The 26,390-nt window shown below is 40.0% G+C and overlaps 1 protein-coding gene across 6 annotated transcripts in view; it reads right to left on the bottom strand.

Annotated features, from left to right (window-relative positions):
- The window catches only part of GRK3 (G protein-coupled receptor kinase 3), a 132,994-nt gene that overhangs the window by 97,924 nt on the left and 8,680 nt on the right, over positions 1–26,390 (bottom strand). For 4 of the 6 annotated variants that reach the window (XM_043497847.1, XM_038373697.2, XM_043497848.1 and 1 more), the window contains exon 2: positions 11,728–11,804. The exons of 1 other annotated variant lie outside the window; for it this stretch is intronic. In XM_043497847.1, coding sequence (XP_043353782.1) covers positions 11,728–11,804 — 77 coding nt within the window. The remainder of the gene's footprint in view (positions 1–11,727; positions 11,805–26,390) is intronic. One more of the 6 variants, XM_038373700.2, reaches the window with a different exon arrangement.

Below are 26,390 nucleotides of genomic sequence, written 5' to 3'. Positions count from 1 at the left end.
GGATTTTTGTTCCATTTCCCCAGAGCCCAAACTGATAGGACTGAGCATTTGTGCATGCCTCCTCTTCATGGACGTGGGGAGAGCGATCAACAAAGACTTTCGTTCACTGATGTTCCATAATGATTTGTCGGGTGTCTATAGGCCTTCTTTTGTTGGGCAGGAGATGACACCTCTTGTGGTAAACTAGTATTTCACACTTGGTAATGCTTCTCTCCTGACCATGGGGATTTCCAGTTTCATAGCAAACACTTTTCTAGTCAGAGAGCAAAAACACTTAAATATTACCTTATAACTCGGGGTACAGACATTATAAATTAGATTAATACATGCAGCAACTCACAAGCATTTCATAGAGTCCAAACACATCTCTATAAATCCAATACCTATTTTAACAATACTAACACACAGGTGAGTCCGACTGGTTTCCAGCTATGCATTTGTCAGTGTTCAGTGAGGCCTTAGGGCCTTAGCACAAATTGGTACCTGGTCTGTCAGCATCACACTTGGCACCAGGAGAGATCTCACTGAGGAAAAATTTTATAAGGAAGCTAATAAAACATCCCAACTATTACCTGAAACATATCAAAAAAGATGTCAATAGGCAACCCACTGACCTATGCTAAACTAACACTATTATATACACTATACCAGGGGTGAGCAAACTACAGCCCTCAGACCGGATTCGGCCTGTCAGGACTTTGGATCCGGCTCGTGGGATTGACCCCCGTGGTGCCATAGACCCTGCGCCGCTCTCAGAAGCGGCCAGCACCACGTCCCTAGGGCCCCGGAGGTGGGGGGGGGGGCAGAGGGCTCCATGCATTGCCCCTGCCTCCAGGCACCACCCCCCGCAGCTCCCAGTGGCCAGGAACGGGGAACCTCGTCCAATGGGAGCTTCGGGGGAGGTTCCTGCAGGCGTGGCAAGGGCAGCGCGCAGAGCCTTGTGCACCATCCTCCCCCAGGGGCTGCGCAGGGACATGGTGCCGGCCGCTTCCCAGAGCAGCATGGCTGGGGCTGGGGCTGGGCAGGCATACAGGGAGCCTGTCCTGGCCCCGGTGCACACTGCTGCCACCCCGGAGCCCCTTTAGGTAAGCAGTGCCGGGCCAGAGCCCGAACCACTCCTGCACCCCGCCCCCCAACTCCCTTCCCTGAGCCCCCTGCCTGCACCCCGCCCCCAACTCCCTGCCGTGAGCCTGCCTGCGCCCTGCACTCAGCCCTCTGTCGCACCTCACACCCCCCCGCACCCCACACATCCCCTGCCCTGAGCCCCCTGCTGCACCCCATGCACCCCCTTCCCTGAGCCCCCTGCTGCACCCCACACCCCAACTCCCTGCCATGGGCCCCCTGCTGCACCCCACACACCTCCTGCCCTGAGCCCCCTAATGCACCCCCTGCCATACCCCAACTCCCTGCCTTGAGCCCCCTGCTGCACCCTGCATCCCTGCTGCACCCCAACCCCTGCCCTGAGCTTCCTCCTGCACTCTGCACCCCAACCCCCTTCCCTGAGCCCCCTCATAGACCCTGTACCCCCCTCTGCCCCAATCCCTTGCCCTGAGCCCGTTCCTGCACATCGCATCCCCTCCCACACCCTGCACTCCCTCCCGCACCCCAACCCCCTGCCCCAGCCCTGCATACAATTTCCCCACCCAGATGTGGCCCTTGGCCCAAAAAGTTTGCCCACCCCTGCACTATACAAAGAAACTGGCACTCAGTCTCAAAACCACACGCATGAGAACATAAGAGTGGCCATACTGGGTCAGACCAAAGGTCCATCCAGCCCAGTATCTTGTTTGCCAACAGTGGCCAATGCCAGGTGCCCCAAAGGGAGTGAACCTAACAGGTAATGAGAAGGAACTGAGTGATGGTTGGACACATACTATCCTTTATGCCCTGGGTATGAGAGCACTAGGATGCTTAGGCCACATGTATGACACCAATAGAGGGCGCTGGCTAAACAAATCTTGAGCACATGGGGCACATACGCACCAAAAGGGGAAAATACATATGGACTGTCACCAGCTTGATTGAAAAGCCAGTAGGTGTCTTGTTAAGTGAGCTCCCCAAGTTTTCAGTAGTCCAACCAATATCTAACTTAGGTTGGCCCACGTTGGCCTTACATTCACCCAAAGTAAAACAAGAGGTCTCTCAATGACCTAAATGTGAAGTATGGTCAGCAATGGGTCTTGACTCATCCTGGCTTCTTGGGTTATGGTCAGGACCAGATTAACCCATCACTGGGCCCTAGGCAAACATACGCTTCTGGGAGCAGAGGGCATGGGGCAGGCCGCCACCCCAGCCGAGCTCTCTTTCAGGCAGCCACTGAGTACACAGGGCAGTGATCCTGAGCAGCCAGCTTCAGCTGGCATGAGAAGTGGCTGGTACAGCTCCCGTCCCGGATCTGGCTGCCAGGGAGAATGGCCGAACATGCCGGGGGGGAGGGGCAGCAGGAGAAAGACAGATGTCTCCCCAACCCCCGCAGGTAACTCTGGTGGGGTGGGAAGAGCACGGAGGCCCCAGGCTGGGCAGAGAAGATGTGGGGCGGTCACATGTCCTCCCCTTTAGATTGTACATCCCCCCCGCCCAATATCGGGATGTATGGGTCATCTATGCACTGGAGGACCAAGACCCACCGGTTTCACCAGTGGCTGAGCCTATAAGGCCTTTTTCTAGGCAACTCCGGTGATCCCAAACTCACTGCATTTCTTTTCTTAAAGGGCCGCTCCTGAGGCAGGGTGCACTAAGGCCAAAGTATCTCCAGGAGGAGACAGCAAATGCCTGGTACAACACATCCATTGAAACGCACTCAAAGAAGAACTGAGGGTACCATATAATCTTAAAGGAAGGAGTTTAAGTCCACAGCCTTTTGGAAACAAACAAACAGACTTTTGAGAAACACAGAAAGTCACTGCAGTCTGTGAGTAACTGGACTTAAACTGTGCTGGTTTTACTATCTAATACATGTCGCTGTTAAAAGCTGTAACAGCAGAAAGTTTAAAAAAAAATCACAAGGCTGATTCACATAATTTATTACTCCTGTAACTGTACCCACTCATTTCTCCATGAGACGAAAATAACTTACTTCTAGTGTTCAAAGCTTCCTGTCCACTCAGAAGTCTTGACAGTACAAAAGAAATGTTGTATAATTAGGCTGCTCTGCTGAGACCAAGTTTTTCCCCTTTTTCCTTATATGACATTATCCTTCCCAAAACTATACTATATATAGGTTCTAAAAGCACAGATTTTATACAGACCTCAGCCGATGAATTGTTCTATTATTTAACAAGAAAAGGTTCAGGCTGCAGCCTGATAAAGAAAGATCTAAATTATTTATAATGAAAAAAACAGAATGAATTAAAACATTTTATAGGTTGTTTTCAGATGTTATTCAACTCTGGACAGACAAAAGCAGGCCTTTTTTCCACCTTAAAATTATGCACAGGTAAAAGTGGGTAAAAGTATATAGTACTTTTATAGGTAAAAGTACTTAAGTGCCAACAATATTCTTTATAAAACCTCTAAGTATGGTGTTTTCTCCAAGTCCAACCCTTGAAAGAGATGTAATGAGCCAAGTTAGACGGTATAAGAAATTCTTCCAATTAGCCACATTTCATCTGCCCTCAGGATTTTTCACAGAGAAATAACTTTTATAGCAATACACCGGAAAAAATTTATGCCAGCCAGCAAGTAGTATAATTAGCTAATTTATATAAATTGGCCAGTCTGAAACCACCTTTTCAATAAATAATTTATTGTTTATACTTTATGCATCAACTTTTAACCAAATGGGTTGAACGACACAATATTTTTGTGTTTTCTAAAACAATGAGAATGCAACTGATCAGTAATAACACAATAAACCAACTGTCAAAGCACTGCACATACACCAGACACTTTTTTCTTTAACATACCAAATAACTGATGAAGATGTAATAAAATCAATGGAACAGCAAGTTTTCACATATTTAAATATGTCTGGATAGATCGTCTCTTGCACAAGTTTTACAGGCTGTTCAAAGTGAAAGTATCAATGTTTATGGCTCATCAGACAGCACAGTATTATATTCTATTTCTACAGCAACTTGCAGTCTAACCCACATAAAATCAAAATTATTTTAAAAAACACAAAAACTATATTCATAAAAACTCACCATCCTAAAATGTCTAGAAATTAAATTAAAATTGTGGAAATGATTTTAAAATTAACACTAATTTTGTGAGCATTTTTACAAAAGTAAGAACTACAATTTTTTTTAAAAAGTAGATATTTCATAATGTTGAATTACACCTCCAATGACTTCCAGTTTATTCTGTTTTCCTCTACCTCAGTATGCATGATTCCCATTGACATCAGTAGAACATCTGTGTGTATAGGAAAACAGACCCCGAATAAAATGTCACATATTAACAGTTTGTTGGTTTTGTTTCCAATCATCTGGTTTAAAAGATTTACATGGTTCCTTTACAGATACAGAATATGAGTTTTGCTAAACAGACTAACAAGGAGAAGTTTATGTCTAACTAATATTCAATAGAATCATGCAACTCATCCATAATCCAGGTTTTAGTCTGATCTTGAACCTGCTGCATAAACTGAAAACTACTAACAATGAAACAACAATAGGAGGAAAGAGAAACCAGTTTTTACAGGGTACTTTAAGTTTCATTTTTTACCACTTTTTTCACTTCCTAATTTCCACAGAGTCTCACTTATGTTTTATATCTTCCACGTGTCTGAAATGGAACCCAAAAATAAATGTACTTTTCCATACACACAAAAAGCAAATACAATATGTTGCAAATCTGTGTAGGTATTTATGTAGTCTCTGCTACTTTCATATACAAAAAGTAGAAGAGACTCAAATAGCAAGTTGATTTAAGTGAAATGTACATACATATGCATGCATGCACGCACAACACTGCTGTTCTTCTTCCCTATCTCATATTTCCTCTCAATCTTCCTATTCTCCATGACTACCATTTCCTCTTCTTTACATTCCTCTGCATCCCACCCTCACACAAAATTGTAGTTTTTAACCTGAAATAAATTAATACACACCTGGGCCCTTTAAGACACATGTATAACTAAGTACAGCAACTGCACTCTTTATCTGTTAAATTCTCCCCCTTCCTCTGATCCCGCCCTCTACTTCTTGCCTTATTCCTTCTTTTATTATGTCTAATTTTGGATTATAAACCCACAGATCATGGCCCCGTCCTGCAAAGACTTACACATATGCTTAACTTTACACGTTAGTCCCACGGACTTAAATGGGACTACTCACATCTGTAAAGTTAATCATGTGCCTAAGTCTTTACAAAATTGGGTCCCTTGTCTTTTCTATATGTTGTGAACTGCCTAGCACTATTTGACCTGTAACAGTAAAAACCCTAAAAAAAGAGAAAATCTCTATAGCATTCATTCTGCATATGTGACCACTTATAAGCACCATATGACTTTAAAGTCATCACAAGCAACTAGAAAAAAAAAAGGAGATCCATTAACACATTATACATATATTATATGCACTCCTTGTTTACTTAGCTAAAAACTCAGGTGTTTTTGTTTTACAACCAAATTTTATTGCTCTCACTGCTCTTTCTTCAGAGGATTATTTAATTAGTTCAAAATGCCACTGGCACACAGATCTCATGCTTACATTAAACAAGGGTTTAAATAACGTACTAGGGAGTGAGTCTTCAAAATGTGTTATATTTAGATACTTAATGGATTGCACCACATTGTGCTCCCATATTGAAAGGGCGGGGAGAATTTCTCAACAGCAAGTTTACCTCCCGCTCATGGCAGACAGCTGACAGGAAATTCGTATACTATAGAGTCCATTCACATAGCTGTAAGGCCTGTCAGTACACTGATTTTAGGATGAATTAACACTATTTTGCTCTGAAAAGCCACCATAAGCTAGAATAATCACCCTGAGCTCTAGCACTCTGAAGGGAGTTAATATGATATGAAATTCCTAAAGGATCCAAAACAGACATGAATGTGTGGGAAGAACACAGATGGCAAAATTCTTAACCTAGTATAGAGCTCCAATATGGAGAAAGCTGAACATACGATAACACAAGGAATAGCCAAGTGAATAATTCCTAGAAAGAACAGTCCCCCTAATAGAAAGGAAGGTAACGCAAAATGGAAGAAAATGTTCACGTAAATTGATAAATGTAGGGTGAGCAGATGAAATGGACGAAATATTGGGACACACGGAAAAGGCAAAAAAAAAAAAAAGCGGCCGGAGCAGCCAAAGCCGCAATATTGGGACAAATGGCCCGTGCATCGGTCGCGACGCGGGATAAAGACCTAAAAATCAGGAAGTCTGGTCACCCTAGATAAATGACAACCACATTTTCTGCAATTAAGCAAAATATATTTCTCACTGGGACTAGTGATATGCAGTAAGTTTAATGTTTATCCATCTGTGTACTTGACAACAGAGATGGGGTGGAAATCAGGTTTAACTTTAAAGCCAGAGGGAAAATGCGAGAGTTTTTTTTAAACAATGTGCAAAGGGTAAGTAGAAAAGGAGGACTTGCGGCACCTTAGAGACTAACAAATTTATTTGAGCATAAGCTTTCGTGAGCTACAGTAAGTATTATATTATGATCAAGTTCCAAAACAACTAACCTGGTTTTGCTCAAATTGTCCATAAAAAGCCAAACATGGAAATTTCATCTCAAAAGGTTATTACAGAAAATTACAAGCACCTGTGAATGCGGTGTTTTAATGGAAACTGTTAAGTACCACCAGCATCTAAACAAACTGCTCGACAGACAGATGTGAACCAGATCCAAATCAGTGACCAAGAGCTGAAAGGCTCTGCATTCTATCATACCCAGAGCATCTAGTTTGCCAACATTATCTTCTACCTACTATTAGGCAGCACTGATAAGAAAGATGGATACTTTCTTTAGATTTGTTGCAGTGGAAGTGTATATCGCATTTGTTCCAAATGCGTTAATGTAATTGTTGCTATTGCCTAATTTAAAATCTCTTACTCTTAGAAAATATACCTGCTGCATATGTCAATTATAAAAATCAGAGCTTGAATGAAACAATTTTTACAAGTATGCATGATCAACAGTAAAATATAATGCAAAATAAATTAAAATACCATTTTAATAATCAAGCATAGCAAAATAGTTTCTATTTATGAATTATAACTAATCATTTGAGAACTGGAAAAGTGTCTATTTCCAATGCAGGCACAATCTACTTGTTGTGTAGCAAACAGGATGTGGTAATGAGAAAACTAGTTAAAGGTGGTTATTCATTCCACTTAGATACACGCTGTACTTCCCATGAAGCTGGTATTACACAGGAAGTAACTTGTGCCTGGCACAACAGATTGGCTACTTAATTAAATGCTAGCATAGCAGCTTTCTAGCTGGATACATCATCTGTGTGTTCTCTTAAACTCACTGTACGAGTTCCTCATTGTATGAGTTTAAGATCAGGCAGGAGTCAAACAAGAATCCCATGATTCAGCTAGAGGTGACCAGGGCAGTTTAAAGCAAATGAAGCAACTTATTTTCCTCCATAAAACCTGAAGTAAATAGAGATACACTAATTTAAGCACAACTTTTAAAGGTTTAGGGCCATCTCATCCTTGAAGAAGCTAATGCCACATTGCAGATTGGATATTCCTGAAGTTCTTACTCAGTTTCCTTCACATTCTTCTTTTGTCCCCATCAGTGCAAGTAACAAGTGATTCGACCTCCAAAACCAAAGGATCCCCTGAGATCCTTTGCAAGGCTATACATCTAGAAACAAAAAACACAGATCATACTTTCAAGCTGCAGGACTGTATTTTGGAAAGTCGTGACCCTGAAAAAGTCATGACTCTTAACCCTAAGAGTTAACAGTAGATGAGCTCCATGTGACACTTGTGGCTAAAACAGCTAACTCAATACTTAGACATATTAAAAGGGAAACATGAAACAGGAGAAGAGGGGCATTATCATCTATGTATATGACATTGCAAAGACTAGTACTGGAAGACTGTGTTCAGTTCTGGTTTCCGCACTTTAATAACTGGAAAGGATACAGAAATGGGCTACAATTTAAGAATGATTTGTGGTCTGGAAACATGACAGAGACTAAAGGAGCTCAATCTATATAGTTTATCAAAGAAAAGATAAAAAGGTGACTTGATTAGGGTCTATAATTACCTACTCAGGAAGAAGATATCTGATATTAGAGGGCTTTTAAATTTAGCAGACAAAGGCATAATAAGAACCAAAGGCTGGATGTTGAAGTTAGAGAGGTTCTAACTGGAAAAAGAGATGTACATTTTTAACACTGAAAATGATTAATCATCCGAAGAAATTATCAAGGAATATGGTAAATTCTCCTTCAATGAGAGTCTTTAAATCCAAGGCTTGATATCGTCCTAAAAATATGCTCTAGTTCAACCACAATCTGTTGGGTAGGCTGCAGGAATCACTGGATGAAATCTATGCCTTATTCTATGCCAGAGAATCATAAAGGTCCCTTCCAAACTTAGAATCTATGCACTAGAGATATCTGCAAAGGGTCTGTCCCTTCACAGCAGCTCTCTAATCCCCCAGCTCCCTATTCATAGAAATCATAGAACTGGAAGAGACCTCGAGAGGTCATCTAGTCCAGTCCCCTGCACTCAAGTCAGGACTAAGTATTATCTAGACCATCCCTGACAGGTGTTTGTCCAACCTGCTCTTAAAAATCCCCAATGATAGAGATTCCACCACCTCCCTAAGCAATTTATTCCAGTGTTTAACCACTCTGACAGTTAAGAAGTTTTTCCTAATGTCCAACCTAAACCTCCCTTGCTGCAATTTAAGCCCATTGCTTCTTGTCCTATCCTCAGAGGTTAAGAACCGCCCTCCTCCTTGTAACAACCTTTTATGTACTATTACGCTTAGCAGTGCTGTAATTAAGATAGCGTTCCATCATCTATGGCTGGGGGACAGGCAGGGTCAGTGAAGGGGACAATATAGCTTTAACTCTACATAAAATTAAAGCACGCTGACAATGTCATGCATTATTACAATCCAAAGTGTTTCTTGTATGTTCTTACCATATGTTCAAATATACAACAAATATTACATTCATTTCATTTATAAAGTCCTTCACAACTCTGCCCTTTCCTGCTTGTTCACTCTTGCCTTTTATCTACCTCCTCTGGCCAGTCAACAATGCCAACCTCATCCGCCCATCTTCTCTCTCAACTTCCACACTGCTCTTACACATGGTACAAGCATAGTGAATGCATTTGGAAGGCCATGGGTCTCTCCTCCTCCAAACCCCTCCTGGGCTGTAAGATGCAGCCACTGCTGTGACCCACCTCTGCTTACAAGAAATCAGCTTACCAATGATAGCTGGGGTCAGTGTCAGTCTGGGAGAGTTAATATTAACTTAGCCTTTTTTTTTTTTTTTGGGGTAATTTTTGTAACCATCTGGAACTTCCAAGTAGTGCAATAGCAACCTATGTAACCATAAGGTCTTATTTTGGTTTCCTTTGTCCTCTCTCTCCACTTTCATTTGCAAAATTCATTGTGCCTAATCTCAATTTAGATTTTAAGCTCCTTAGAATAGGAATAAATTGCTACATGTTTGTCCAGCACCTTGCATAATGGGGCCCAATTTTAACTATGGCCACTAGGCACAACCAGAATACAACCAAATAAATAAATAAATAAATAAATAATAAGCACCAGATGTGAGCTGTTAGTATCCGATTGTTAAAAATCTCTTTATTCCTATAGCATTGTGTATTAGACCAAGAATACTCTACCATAAGCAATTATGTTAATGTATGAAAACAAAACAAATGTAACAAAGAACAAGGTTGAAAACAGCAATAAAAAAATAAATGAACATCCAAAATAAAGACAATATTTTCAGCAAAACGTAAAGTCTCCTCAGTTAAAAAACACCCACATTTATCCTTAATCTTTTCCCCTCATTCCAAAGTTGTCTTCAGAAGAGACATGCTGTCTCTCACCATGCTACTTCATTCTAGCAAAATTGTTATTATGGAGAAGCTGGTTAGAAGCTCCACAGTTAAGGATGAGAGTTTAAAGATATAAGTATTTAACATGGATAAAAAAAGTAAATAATATAAGCAGCAGCTGTGAGGGAAAAGCAAAGTATATAATCTCACAACATCTCTGAAATATGCATCTCAGCTTTTTGAACATACTGAGTTTTATGTCTGAATACTCAACTGTAAGCAATTTGGGGCAGACACTAATCTTTAATGAGTTTATACTGAACAATGGGGTCCAGTTTTTGACTGGGATGACTGCATGCTACCAAAGTACAAATGATAAATAAGACAACAATCTTTTTTTTTTAATTCCTCAGATTAGAGTCAAATATCTAAAAATAATTGTCACAACTTGTACTATTCTTTGAAATGAACTATTAGTTGAAAGATATTTAACCATATGACCGGAAATGAACAATTAAATACAAGTTTCCTTGGTTCCTTAACTGTCTGATTTGACTCATACCATACAGATGTAGAGAATTAAAATCATTCTATTTGGCAGTGCAACTGAAAGATCCCCTTGTATATATTTTGCCCCTGCTATGCAACATTACATCAATTATTCAGAAAGAGAAGTGCTAAACTGAGTCACACATAAACAGGCATTAGTACTGTCAAAAGGAGGATCTGTTTGTTCTGCAGTCCAGTACTTTTGGCTGGAGTAGAAAACTGTTAAACAATCTGTAACATTCTTTTTCCCAACCAGCTTGCCCTTAGTGTATCTATATGTGAGTAACACCAAGTGTGTTTCTTTACTCTTATTTAGCAGAAATAGTTTTTTTCTTTCTTAAATAAACAGTGTGTGGTTTAGCAGCAGCTATCTTCTGGATTTGATGGTTAACAGTGAGAGAACAAGTGCTGACTGTCCACCATTGAAGATTAGAAAGACTCTGAGCTCAGAAGGAAAGTAACCAGATGAAATCCACCAACTGGGTGGTGCCAAAGCCACCAGTGGTCCAGAAAACTTCTTTATCCTAAGAGGTGCCAAGACAGTATGTGTGGCATACATGCTGGCACAGAGGATACTCCATGATCTTTGGGAGTAACAAGGCTGATCTGTTGTTATATACCATATATCCGGACTGGAACAGAAGTACTGAGAAATGAGAGGAATACAAAACTATTGGTCTTCACAGTTCCAATCTTTCACTCAATGGCCCAGAAATGGCTGCCAATAGGTAGTTATAATTCTTCAACTTTAAATGAAGTTCAACCATTCTTTTAAGTCCTGTCCATAGTCTACTATACCAGCGGTTCTCAACCAGGGGTCCACGGCCCACTGCGGGGCCACGAGCAGATTTCAGGGGATCCACCAAGCAGGCCAGTGTTAGACTTGCTGGAGCCTAGGGCAGAAAGCCAAAGCCCCACTGCATGGGGCTGAAGCCCAGGGTCCTGAGCCCTGCCACCCAGGGCTAAAGCTGAAGCCTGAGCAATTGCCCTGCTTGCTACCCCACAGCCCTGGCTTTTATATGCAGAAAACCAGTTGTTGTGGCACAGCTGGGCTATGGAGCTTTTATAGCATGTTGTGGAGGCCTCAAAATGAAAAAGGTTGAAAATCCCTGTACTATACTATGTTTAACTAAGTCTACAGTGCTATCTTCAACTGGCTGCACTAAACAGTAGCAAACAGATCAATCTTAAAAACATAAAACAAGAAAATTTGATTCAAAACAGAATTTACCAATCTTCTGATTGAAAATCTTGTCAAAGGTTAATTCACCTCTCTCCTCAAGATACTTCTGCATCACACTGCGGATACTGAAAGACAAAAAATTACAGAACAGTTACTCATCAAAAAGAAAAGGAGGACTGAAGTGAGCTGTAGCTCACAAAAGCTTATGCTCAAATAAATGAGTTAGTCTCTAAGGTGCCACAAGTCCTCCTTTTCTTTTTGCAGATACAGACTAACACGGCTGCTACTCTGAAATCAGTTACTCATCAGTTGCTCTTTCTTAACAAGATAGTGAATGTACGTTGGAGGGAAGGAGTCTTGAGGTTAAAAGGTATTGTAAACAGATTTATGAATGTAGGGATGCAAGTGTGCATTCACCTCTGCAACTCAGTTAAAGACTATTTATTGCCTAATCCAAAACCTATGGACGTCAATAAGAATCTTTCCATTGACTTCAATAGGCTGTGGATCAGGCTCTATATTAGAATTCTAAAGTGGTACAAGCAGACATTTAAATAAAGTTATTCTCTAGCTCAAGGGCAAAAAAAATGGAACAAATTCTACAATCTGACTAATACAGTATTCAATGTAACACAATTATTTTCTTAAAATTCTATTTCCACTTGTGAATAACTTTCTGAACATTCGCAAAAAGAAAAGGAGTACTTGTGGCACCTTAGAGACTAACAAATTTATTAGAGCATAAGCTTTCGTGAGCTACAGCTCACTTCATGCGAATACAGACTAACACGGCTGCTACTCTGAAATTTCTGAACATTGCTCCTCTACACTGAAATTTCCCATGGGTGGTCCTAACCCAATGAAGAATTTTTAAGGTTTGCGGAAACTTATCCAGCAGTTTGGGTTACGAGAGAATGAAAAAAAAAAAAAATCACTTTTTCCATTGTAAAATACTACTACTACTCATAATAATCATTCCTTTTTTTTAGCACAGACTAAATGGTGGTAGAGCTTTTATGCGTCAAATTTAGCATTTAAGTAATCTACTCTGAGAAATGTAATGTTGCTAAGGTTCCCCATTCAAAACCTATATTTTTCTACGAAGAGTTGAAAATACCATACTGTGTACATGCAGGATAAAGAATGAAATTGTAACTATGTTTGAACAGTTCCAATATATGCCTAGTGCATGCATATGCCACTCTGAAAGACAGCATACAACAGGATCGAGACAAGTGTGCAGGTTTTGCCCAAAACTGGATTCTCGGGTAGTTTTTTTGGTTTTTTAAATGCAATAACTAGATTGCAGAGGCAATTCAAACTCTCCATGTTCTATAACTTCCCACCCTATACAGTCAGGGCCTTCAGAATCCAGGAGTTTGAAAAGGATAGAGGGCACACAGCACCTGGGCTGCCAAACCTGCTGGATATTCTTCTTGAAATGCAGAGCTGGGAGTAGAACACGTATCAGGTGGCAGGGGAAGGAATCCAGCAGGTCTACTGACTGCCAAGCCCAGCCATTGCTTTCAAATTATCTGAACTGTGGAGGCCAGAATGCACTCCAGGAAAAGACCTCTACTATGGTTATTATTTCAGTTCATGTACACACACAGACCACCCTTTTTGTATTTTTCTTTTTAGGTTTTATTTTAGCCTTTTCTTTCTCTCTCTATGCAAAAAAGGAGAGAGAGAGAGAGAGAGAGAGAAATTAAATGGGGAAAAAACAAGCTAATCAACTTTTAAAATCATGAATTTAAAATAAAGCAGTACACTCTATTTAAAAACAGATACAAAGGTTTCTCACCACAATATTAACCGGCTCACACTGCACATTGACCTGCTTACATTGTAACTCAATGTAAATATTTAACCAATAATAGAAAACACTATATATGTGCTATTTGGGTAATCTAACATTAGTACAAGATTCTTAACTTCCGCTTTGCCTAATTTACATTTTAACTTTGTGATCCTGACGTGTTAACATAGTTTTAATTTGTGTTTTTAAATATAAACCATTTATTTTTGCAGAATATGGTACCATCAAAAATGTACATGGAAGATGCAAAGAGGAGCAAAGGACCCAGTAAGATTCCTAAACAACGAAACTTAGCAACAAAATGTGGAATAGGTAATCATCTTCTCTGTCTTATCTTCAGCAGTCAGCTCAATCAGTAGTTGGAAGTTTGGGGTAACCAAAAGTTGTCAGTCGAGACAAGCAAATATATGTCAGAGAATAGCATTAAAGAGTGAATTAAAGACTGTGTTGTTAAGAAGCAATTAAGTCCAAGACAAAAATGTACCAATCAGACATCCCAAAGCGAAGCAATTACATTCTTTAGACCTTAAGCTTTCATGAGCTACAGCTCACTTCATCGGATGTGCTGTAGCTCACGAAAGCTTATGCTCAGATAAATTTGTTAGTCTCTAAGGTGCCACAAGTACTCCTTTTCTTTTTGCGAATACAGACTAACACGGCTGCTACTCTGAAACCATTCTTTAGACCCTTTGACAAAGGGAGTGATGCAAAACCTCACCCAGAAATAAAGAGCTGTTTCAGAGGCATGAACTGAATTAGAAGAGAAGGATGCTGCAGTACATTCTATAATAGGAAACAAAATCTTTACTTTGTTTATAGAGAGAACAGAGAACCCTTTAAGACCAGCGCTTGGAGCCCAAAAATGTATTAGTTAATACACTCAGAATTCAGATGCATTCTAAGGGATTTCAGAAAAAAAAAGCCAAAAATGGCAGAGAATAAAAATTAGACAATAAAAGAACATGGATCCCAGTGACAGCTGAACCTGGTGATACTCTAAACCAGTGTTTCCCAAACTTGGGATGCTGCTTGTTCAGGGAAAGCCCCTGGCGGGCTGGGCTGGTGTGGCCGAACCTGCAGACGCGACAGGTAAACAATCGCGGCTCCCACGGGCTGCAGTTCACTGCTCCAGGCCAATGGGCGCTGCGGGAAGGGCGGCCAGCACATCCCTTGGCCTGCGCCACTTCCCGCAGCCTCTGTTGGCCTGGAGCGACGAACTACAGCCAGTGGGAGCTGCGATCGGCCGAACCTGCGGACGCGGCAAGTAAACAAATCGGCCCGTCCCACCCCGCCAGGGGCTTTCCCTGCACAAGCGGTGTCCCAAGTTTGGGAAACACGGCTCTAAACAAAAAGAGCTCAATAGTGCTGTAGCTCTTCCCAATGCTTCACACTGATTCAACAGACAATCTAGGCTTCAGAGTGATGTGTGAGTTTATTGTGTGAGCTGGATGTGTTGATTTGCGTGTGGATTCCGTTGTGTGGAGAGAGTTCAATGGATTTGTGAGGGTGCTAAATGAGGGATATATGCTGAGGTGAGGGGCTATGTGTTTTGGGGGTTAATGCGCATTCTGATTCTGTTGTTGTGGGTGGGTTGTGATGTGTTGGGAAAGTTGTGTGGATCTGTGTGAGTGGCAATCATGGGGTGTGGCTTGCAGTGAGGCATTTGGGCCAAGTAATCCACCATCTGTGCAGTCACTCTCCTACAGCCAATGAAATTTTTACCCTGCAGCTAACTTGGATGAAAGGGTGGTGATTGGTTAAATTACTTCTGATACCACAATGGTTTAGGACTCTCTGCATGACATTCATACATGTCGTACTGAAGCTGTATACTGCACGGGTGTAAAGTCAAATTGGTTGATAACTTTAAAATGGGATGGTAACTCTGTGCGAAAACAAGTGATGATTCAATCTGGTTATATTCTGAACAAAAAGAGCCCTCAACCATGCCTGTAGCTGTTTCCACTGATTCATACTGACTCTTCAGACCTAATAGGCTTCAGAGTGACAATCCTGAAATCTTATTACATACATTTCTTTTCAGCTGTCTCTGTGGGAAATTATGGATGCAGTTAATTCATTTGGGATTAAATAATGATAAATAGTCTATATGCAACCAAGTATTTCTCTTCAAGTTAACAGACAAAACTATACAATTTAACCAGATGCTAATTTGCATCTTATTACAACAACATCTCAAAATTGTAAGAGCTTTTGCTAATATAGGTCCTGATCATACAGTTGGTACAGCCAAATGCTTGTGCCCACCTGCGTCTGACTGAGGGTCAGGCCCTAATATGAACATTTATATCTGTTATATTCCTTTCCTGAGGGTCCCCTTTTTCCCCCCATTCTTAATTCCCTTTTATTTCTATTAAAAATTAAATTAAAACTGAAAGATAAACACTTGAATATGTAGAACCATTACTGATACAAGACCAAAAGAGTTTACATTCACAGATAATTTTGCTACCCATCCAAATGTGACTACCATATGTACAGGACCTGATGCAATCCTAACTGTGGCTTTTGAGTGCTACAACACATGTAATAAATTATCATCATCTATAGCACATCAAAGACATGATTAATTTTAGGCATGTGAGTAGTCCTATTGCCTTCAATGATAGTTTAATGAATTGGGGCCTCAAATAATATTTTGTTCATGACAGTTAAAAGCATCTTAGGTACTTATATGGCCCCCATCACCTGAGCACCTCACAACCTTTAAAGTATTTATCTTCACAGCACCCCTGTACAGCGGTACTATCATTCCCCATTTTACATTGAGCAAATGAGGTACAGAGGCAAAATGATTTGCCCAAGGTCACACAGGAAATCTGTGATAGCGCAAGGAACTGAACCCTGGTCTCCCAAGCCATAGGCCAACGCCCTAATCACTGGGGCATCCTTACTCATCAAGGAAGGGGAAGTGTAATAAATATGAGAGAGAGGGTATGCATATTCAGATAATAAAAGAAGATATAAAACCCAAAGAACACAGTCATCAAATACTAGGATGATAAAAAACAATAAAATACACAAAAACAATGAACTAATTTGTTTCTTTTACATATGAAATACAAAGGTAAACAAATTAAATTATGAAAAACTGTTTTTATAGAAAAGTTCCCCCTTCTTTATCATCTGTAACATTAAAGAGCTGGAGATCATAAGTGACCTCTGAAATATTTTGAGAGCCAAGAGATAGTTATGTACTTTGATCTTTGTTAATTTGTTTAGTTTTTGTCTTTTTTATAACAAATAATCTGATTGATTCAAATCCTGGGAGAAGCATCTGTGATTTTAAAATACCAAACCTACTGCAGACATGTAAATGTAAATTTATTCTGTTTTTCCAATTTCATCAATGAGCACCCAGTTGCTACAGCAACAAGAGCTTTATAAATCAGTAAAAACAAATAAAAAGGAGTGTCATTTCAGAAGTTCATAGCCCCAAACCTGAAATCCTTATGCCACGGAATGACATACCTGGCTTTCAATATAGTATCTTAATTTTTTAAAAATTTCCTTACAATCAGCAAATTAAGACTGAAGAAATTTGCTCCTCCAATGACCCACTAGAGGTCCTCTCAACCCAAATGATTCTAAGCTCCAAAAGTCATCCCCCCCTTTCAAAATTGTAAAGCTTCTCAAGTTTATATTAAGCACACAGAGATCTGTCAACACATATACTCTGAGTGAACTAATGTTCTCATTATGTGATTCATAATGATCTTTGTACTCAAGAAACAATGCCCTTGACAGGCAAGACTATAGCACTACACTGCTTTCCCTAGTTCTCTCCCATTCTAAACTGGATACAAGACCAAAAGCCCAAGCAACTTCAGGTATACAAATCACTTCAATGAAGAAAAGTGAAATAACATGACAAGTGAAATTTCATAAGTGAAATAAAAAACTGTTCAGTGTTTATGCTTATAGTGTATCCACTATCCACGTTTCTTGGGTATACTTGCATTATTGTTGCCAAAACCTGAAACTAATATAAAAGCATCTCATTTTGCAAGAATATTTTTCTGAATTGGTATGTCAAGGATTTACCCTTTCAACGGAATGCTGGTACTGAGAAGAAAGAGAGACAAACACAACTCTTAGCTCCCACTGCAATTAAAACATTTGTTGATTTTAATGGTTTTTAAATCATCTCCAAGATGTATTTTTGGGATGGTAGAGAATTTGTATCAAAGATTCATGCATAATGCTTTTGTCTTTTTATATCTATAAAGCGCTCTGGATATGCATGAAAGCTATTATGAAGTATAAACATTAATTGAGATTCACAGAACTAAGGAGGTCCATTCAACCAAATGCAGAAGTAACTGAACTAAAATATGCTTCACAGCACCTGAGACAGGAATCTTTACACCTGCTTTCCAGGGAGGTAAATGTTTACCTGACATTAAGAGGATATAACAAAGAACAGTTAAAACATGCTAAACAAATAAAGCTCCTGCCCCAAAGACCCTCAGTGTAAAGGCACGAGTGGGTCAATACAGTACAGTGTAAAACAAACACTGAGTGGCATGTGGCGATTATAGCTGAAATACTTCAAAGAACAACTGTATTTTTGAACGTTTTTGAAGGAGAGGAAGTATGCATGGTTAAAAGGATACGGTCAATGCAAATTTGGCACAAAATTCAGGTTCATTAAGAATTGTTTTTTACAAAATCTAAAACCAACAGAACGTTCCCATGATTTTTTTTAATTCCAGAGGAAATAGTTGGTTTTAAACAAATAAACATCCTTAGTTTGCAATCTAAACATGCAGCACTGAGAATGTGAAATAGAAACAGACTAAAAACAAATGTAAAATGTATTTAATTGATTTTTCATTCTTCCTTTGGGATTTTTGAGGTAATGATTTCCCTCTAATTGAGAGATTATTCCAAGAATAAACAAAAACAAATGCACAAAATCAAGAGTGGACAAGGAAACAGTAAGGAGAGAAGATTAGGCAGACTTCAGGGAAATAGTGTGGAGCGTTGAGGGCAGAGATATAAATAGGGACAGAGGTATGGAGAACTCTGAATGTGAGGAGAAACAGCAAACTGAATGGGACAGAGAAGCCAGCCTGGACAGTTAAGAAGGGGAGAAACATTATCAAAAGAGTGGGAATGGAAAATTATCTTGGCAGGATCAACTTGGATACAGTGGAGAGATACTAGGGGCTGCAAAACAAAGAGAAGGCTGCTGGTGGTTAAAGCAGGAAATTACCAGAGCATAGAGTTGTGGCAGTCAGGACAAGAAAGAAGGGACTAATTTTTCAGATATAAAGAAAAAAGAAGCAGGATGGATGACATTAAGACTGTGAACTTGGGGAAGGGAAAGGAACAATGGTGTGGTTGCTCGTGTTCACTTCCTGGTTGATGACAAAAGTTGTGATATGTCTTGTGGAATAGAAACTGAGCAGCACCTACAAAGGTGACTAGCAATGTGTCCCAGTAGAAGGCTATGTATGCTGGGACATCTGTGCCAAGAGACACTAAAGTGATACTGGCTGGCTGGAGAAGACATCTAAAGGAGATGGCAAAGGTGATAGCTGATCCCTTCAGCAAGGAGGTTCTCTCACATTTGGAAATAAGATTTATAACTGGTGGGTTTTTAGCGACTCCTCCTTTTCCAGATAGTAGCAGCAGCCAATGGTACAATTTGTTCATCTGAATCTGTCCAGGAAATTGCAACCTTTCTTCTTGGATGGGGCCCAAACCACATTATTCAGGGCATTTTCATCTCCAGGATCAGATTGCTGAAATGCACTCTGCATATGGCTGCTACTTAAGACCACTCAGAAACGTCAGCTGGTTCAGAACACAGCACCTCATTTATTGGCAAGTGTTTCTCACATACGGCATATTATATCTGCACTCCATCAACTTCACTGGCTTAAACTGTACCCAGAAACTAATAGTAAGTTTTGATTCACAAACAGTCTGTAGGGCTGGCAATTCTGCTTCTCCCCTCGCTTTCCACCCCAACAGGTGACTGATCATACATGGCACTTGAGTTGACAGTCCCCTATTAACACACTGAAGGCAGACTAGAGGGCCCTCAACTTTGGAATTTGCTTCCCCTGCTAGTTTACCAGAGCTTGGTTTTGTCGATATTCAAGGCAAGACCTGTTTATTTAGATATTAGATAAACGCCTGTCAAGGAGAGTCTAGAGTTAATACTTAGTCCTGCCATGAATGCAGGGGACTGGACTAGATGACCTCTCTCGGTCCCTTCCAATCCTATGATTCTATAATTCTACGTGTGCTTCAAAAAGGGACTAATTTGCCTGGACACGCAGCATGAGGGGTGCTAAGGAGGTTTTTGTGCTTTTTAATGTGCAAAAGGGTTGTGTTTGCTCTTGCTGTGGGGGGGGGGGAGGGGGATTTGCTGACATTGTGTCAATTTAGTTAGATTAAATGATGTGATTTAATTTATGCACCTGAAGGTTTCTGATAGGCACTTATAAATTGAAAAAATAGCGTAGTTACTGATTAGAAAATTAACAGAGATTGTTTTACAGAAGCTTTCCAAAATGAGCGGCTGATTTCATTTCAATGGGAATTAAGGGTTATGCATGTTCATTTTGTGATGCAACAGCTCCAGCATTCAGTTGGAAACATTTCACTAAGGAAGGTCTTTGACAGTCATATCCCCAATACTTATACTTGTAAAGTTCATTATTTTGAAAAATGAATCTGCCTAAAATATTTCACATTAGAAATACCAAGTTTATATTTGGGGGTTCTGTATGATCATCATGGCAGTTCTTTAATTCTCTATAGGCAATTTACTTAGCACTAATTATCGTTCCAGCATTTCCCAAAAGAACAGTGGCACCAGTAGTCTGTCTGGAGTAGGCTGGCTCCCTAGATTAATAAAATACCATACATCCTCTGACATTTCACATAAGGTAAGATTACATTAGCATTTTCTTCTAAATATCCCTATAAATCTAGGTGCAGCATCCCCACTCTGTTCCCAACACAGCACACACCACACTGATATTGTCCAATGTCACCCTCTTTCCCAAGATTTAATTTTATTCTTAATTAAATAACAAAGCCCCAGGCAGGGCTATACTTACAAACATAAGCCTTAGCCTCCGAGCTGCCCCATGAGAGGGCTAATTGGGATTTCTCTCCAAAGGCCTATCTATTCTTCCCTCTTGCCTCAGAGAGGCTAGCATTTTATGTTAGACAGGAGGATGGTCACATGGTCAGGGACTTAGGAGTTATGGATAGAGCCCTTTTTAATGTTTTTAATCAAGTAAATACTAATGGAAACTGCGTGATCATGGGAGACTTTAACTTCCCAGATATAGACTGGAGGACCAGTGCTAGTAATAATAATAGGGCTCAGATTTTCCTAGATGCGATAGCTGATGGATTCCTTCATCAAGTAGTTGCTGAACCGACTAGAGGGGATGCCATTTTAGATTTAATTTTGGTGAGTAGCGAGGACTTCATAGAAGAAATGGTTGTAGGGGACAATCTTGGCTCAAGTGATCATGAACTAATTCAGTTCAAACTAAATGGAAGGATTAACAAAAATAAATCTGCAACTAGAGTTTTTGATTTCAAAAGGGCTGACTTTCAAAAATTAAGGAAATTAGTTAGGGAAGTGGATTGGACTGAAGAACTTATGGATCTAAAGGTAGAGGAGGCCTGGGATTACTTTAAATAAAAGCTGAAGAAGCTATCGGAAGCCTGCATCCCAAGAAAGGGGAAAAAATTCATAGGAAGGAGTTGTAGACCGAGCTGGATGAGCAAGCATCTTAGAGAGGTGATTAAGAAGAAGCAGAAAGCATACAGGGAGTGGAAGATGGGAGGGATCAGCAAGGAAAGCTACCTAATTGAGGTCAGAACATGTAGGGATAAAGTGAGACAGACTAAAAGTCGAGTAGAGTTCGACCTTGCAAAGGGAATTAAAACCAATAGTAAAAGGTTCTATAGCCATATAAATAAGAAGAAAACTAAGAAGGAAGAAGTGGGGCCGCTTAACACTGAGGATGGAGCGGAGGTTAAAGATAATCTAGGCATGGCTCAATATCTAAAAAAATACTTTGTCTCAGTCTTTAATAAGGCTAAAGAGGATCTTAGGGATAATGATAGCATGACAAATGGGAATGAGGATATGGAGGTAGATATTACCATACCTGAGGTAGAAGCAAAACTCAAACAGTTTAATGGGACTAAATCGGGGGGCCCAGATAATCTTCATCCAAGAATATTAAAGGAATTGGCACCTGAAATTGCAAGCCTATTAGCAAGAATTTTTAATGAATCTGTAAACTCAGGAGTAGTACCGAATGATTGGAGAATTGCTAATATAGTTCCTATTTTTAAGAAAGGGAAAAAAAGTGATCCGGGTAACTACAGGCCAGTTAGTTTGACATCTGTAGTATGCAAGGTCCTGGAAAAATTTTTGAAGGAGAAATTAGTTAAGGACATTGAAGTCAATGGTAAATGGGACAAAATACAACATGGTTTTACAAAAGGTAGATCGTGCCAAACCAACCTAATCTCCTTTTTTGAAAAAGTAACAGATTATTTAGATAAAGGAAATACAGTGGATCTAATTTACCTAGATTTCAGTAAGGCATTTGATACCGTGCCACATGGGGAATTATCAGTTAAATTGGAGAAGATGGGGATCAATATGAACATCAAAAGGTGGATAAGGAATTGGTTAAAGGGGAGACTGCAACGGGTCCTACTGAAAGGCGAACTGTCCGGTTGGAGGGAGGTTACCAGTGGAGTTCCTCAGAGATTGGTTTTGGGACCAATCTTATTTAATCTTTTTATTACTGACCTTGGCACAAAAAGTGGGAGTGTGCTAATAAAGTTTGCAGATGATACAAAGCTGGGAGGTATTGCCAATTCAGAGAAGGATCGGGATATTATACAGGAGGATCTGGATGACCTTGTAAACTGGAGTAATAGTAATAGGATGAAATTTAATAGTGAGAAGTGTAAGGTTATGCATTTAGGGATTAATAACAAGAATTTTAGTCATAAATTGGGGACGCATCAATTAGAAGTAACAGAAGAGGAGAAGGACCTTGGAGTATTGGTTGATCATAGGATGACTATGAGCTGCCAATGTGATATGGCTGTGAAAAAAGCTAATGCGGTTTTGGGATGCATCAGGAGAGGCATTTCCAGTAGGAATAAGGAGGTTTTAGTAACATTATACAAGGCACTAGTGAGACCTCACCTACAACACTGTGTGCTGTTCTGGTCTCCCATGTTTAAAAAGGATGAATTCAAACTGGAGCAGGTACAGAGAAGGGCTACTAGGATGATCCGAGGAATAGAAAACTTGTCTTATGAAAGGAGACTTAAGGAGCTTGGCTTGTTTAGCCTAACTAAAAGAAGGTTGAGGGGAGATATGATTGCTCTCTATAAATATATCAGAGGGATAAATACAGGAGAGGGAGAGGAATTATTTCAGCTCAGCACCAATGTGGACACAAGAACAAATGGGTATAAACTGGCCACCAGGAAGTTTAGACTTGAAATTAGACAAAGGTTTCTAACCATCAGAGGAGTGAAGTTTTGGAATAACCTTCCAAGGGAAGCAGTGGGGGCAAAAGATCTATCTGGTTTTAAGATTCTACTCGATAAGTTTATGGAGGAGATGGTATGATGGGATAATGGGATTTTGGTAAGTAATTGATCTTTAAATATTCAGGGTAAATAGGACTAATCCCCTGAGATGGGATATTAGATGGATGGGATCTGAGTTACCCAGGAAAGAATTTTCTGTAGTATCTGGCTGGTGAACCTTGCCCATATGCTCAGGGTTTAGCTGATCGCCATATTTGGGGTCGGGAAGGAATTTTCCTCCAGGGCAGATTGGAAGAGGCCCTGGAGGTTTTTCGCCTTCCTCTGTAGCATGGGGCATGGGTGACTTGAGGGAGGCTTCTCTGCTCCTTGAAATCTTTAAACCATGCTTTAAGGACTTCAATAGCTCAGACATAGGTGAGGTTTTTCGTAGGAGTGGGTGGGTGGGTGAGATTCTGTGGCCTGCGCTGTGCAGGAGGTCGGACTAGATGATCAGAATGGTCCCTTCTGACCTTACTATCTATGAATCTAAAGTCATAAAACAAAGTTATCATCATCTAATCACTGTAAGGTGGCTTGTGTGAAAGAAATAGGGTTTTATCCTTCCCTTGCAATTGTATATCTGCCACTGACTTCACTGGGAGAAGAATGAAGCCCTTAAGTAATCTCAGTCTAATTCATGGTTAACAGGTGTCCATATAAAAAAAATACACCATCACAGCTGGCACTAAAGTAGCATCTCAGTTCAGAGCAAGATAGAGGATTTGATGAAGGCAGAGGTACGTTGGCCTGGTGGATATGGGTGAGCTTGCACATCAGTGCTGTTCCGGTTCTATGGATATAGAAAGGATGTCCATCTTCAGTCTTATCTATCCACTCCCTATACAACCTCTACAATTTGCATTAAATAAGACATTTGCCAAGCAATTAATCAACAATACAGTCTGATCACTTAAGTATGCTAGGGAGAAAATGAAATATAATCATAATTTTTTGCATTTGAAGTTTATGTAACCGCACAGGGTTTGGACTAACAAGAGAAACAATCATCACTTCAAAAGCAGCAGTTGCAGCCTATCCAAATAATACTAGCCCTGCCCCAAATCAGCAGAATGGAGAGGTAACTCTATTCCTAATGTTTAGTGAACATGAAAAAACGACAGAGTACATTAATTTATCTGGTCATCTATCTGCTTTCAAGTTGCAAAAACACCAACCAACCCATCAACCCCTCTGTAGAACTTAGGCTCCTTGGCCTTGAAAAAAATACAAATCCATACTGCCACACCTCAAAAGTATGTCCACTTAAGATTTGCTTCAGGAAACTGGCCCAGATTCTTACCATTCTCTCTACATTCTATTATTATATTTTTCAATTCTCACCCCCTCCACACACACTTTTCCTTTACTTCTTTTTTAACTCTCATGACAAACAACAGGATATGGTGTATTTACATAATAAGAAAATGGTTTACACCTCCCTTAAAATACAAAACAATTTAATTTAGAATATTTTTCATGGTCTTTCCTCTCTTCCTCTGTCTCACAAATGCTAAGTGAATTTGTGGTGTGTGAACACTGTCCAGCATATATTATTGATGTCTTTTAAAGCTAACCTAAAAATAAAACTCAAAATAAAAATAAATTAAAGTTTAAATAAAAAGCTGCAAAGTGATGTCAAATACTGACGAAAAAATCCTGCACACTCCACATTTGGAGCATAAAATAAATTGGATTCAACACTAAAGTAACTTTAAAACAACTTGGGTTTTTTGTTTTGTTTTAAGAATGTGCCTATAAAACCTATAGATTCACCACTATATTAACCACAGATTTTGGTGTTAGGACTTCACATCAAGAAGCTCTACTAAAGAAATGGGCAAAATTCATTACTGATATAAGTGGATGCAACTGACCTCAATGGGAGTAACGCAACCTTACATCAGCAATGAATTTATCTCAACACTTATACATATCAGGGTTTATCATTAAGCCATAATCCTGCAAACATTCAGACACATGCTTAGCTGCAAAGTGATGCACGTTGTCCCACTGAAGTCAATGGCACTCCTGACATGTAGATTGGCACGTGCATGTTTGCAGGATCAGGGACTAATTTACTTTCTCCCCCCCATCATTATTTTTTTAATCCATGCGAAATATTACATGTAAGAGATAGTGGCCTGAATGTCCGCTTTATATGCGGAGAAGGAAGAGTGGCAGCCTTGCTTGCTTGAATAATATATGGACTACGGGTAAAAATTTCAGAAGTGTGCAAGTCCCATCGACTTTTAATGAGGGTTAGGCTCCTAAGGGTATGTCTATACTGCAGTTAAAAACCTGCGGCTGGCTTGTGTCAGCTGACTCGGGCTAAGATGCTGTTTAACTGCAGTGCAGACATATCCTGAGTCAATTTTCAAAATAGAATTTAGGCTCTTTTGAAAATATTATCCTACATAGGCACACCCACACACATCATAGAAAGTTCTCTTGAACTATCACATGTATTAAGTGCAACTGGGTACAAACAACACATTATTTATTACAACAATGCCTGGGACCCCTTGTCATGGACCAGGGCCCCACTGCGTGAGGTGCTGTACAAACACAGCATGGCTCTTGCCCAAAATAAATTACAATCTAAATATAAGAAAAGAGACAAAACGAATGGATAGACACACACAAAGATGGGGGAGCACTAAGAAACAATGAGACAATATCGGTCAGCATGCTAGGGAATGGTATCAGCACACCAATGGCCTAACTATTGTTAAGTTTTTGTAGGCATCACAGCAGAGGAGGGATTTAAAGGAGAATAAGGAGGCAGCTTCGCAGATGTTTACAGGAAGCCCCACCCAAGTGTGAGGGACCATATGGGACAAAGCACAAAGAGCACTGTTTGAAAATTTAACAACTGGGTGATGGAGGCTGTATCATTGGCCTATCAGAGGCAGGAGCTGACATTTCAACAGTGAATGAGACATGATAGATAGGGTGGGGATAGGTTGTAAAGGGCCTTAATATGAAAACAAGTAGCTTATGTTTGATATGATAGAGAAAAGAGAGCCAGTGGAGGGATTCAAAGAGAGGTGTCATGGTCAAAGCAACAGAATTCAGAATGGATATGAACGAGGCAATATGGCATTAGTCAAAGGCAGAGAAAAGGGTGTTGCAGTAATCAAGATGTGAGATGATGAGAGAATGGGCGAGAGTTTTAGCTGTGTGGAATGATAGGAAAGGCTGTATTAGAGATGTTGTGCAAAAAGAATATGCAAGATATAGACATAATGTGACATAATAGACATTATGT

Source organism: Dermochelys coriacea, chromosome 15 (genome assembly GCF_009764565.3).
Source record: "Dermochelys coriacea isolate rDerCor1 chromosome 15, rDerCor1.pri.v4, whole genome shotgun sequence".
Classification (NCBI taxonomy): Eukaryota; Metazoa; Chordata; order Testudines; family Dermochelyidae; genus Dermochelys; species Dermochelys coriacea.
This window is presented reverse-complemented; position numbering and strand designations above follow the sequence as displayed.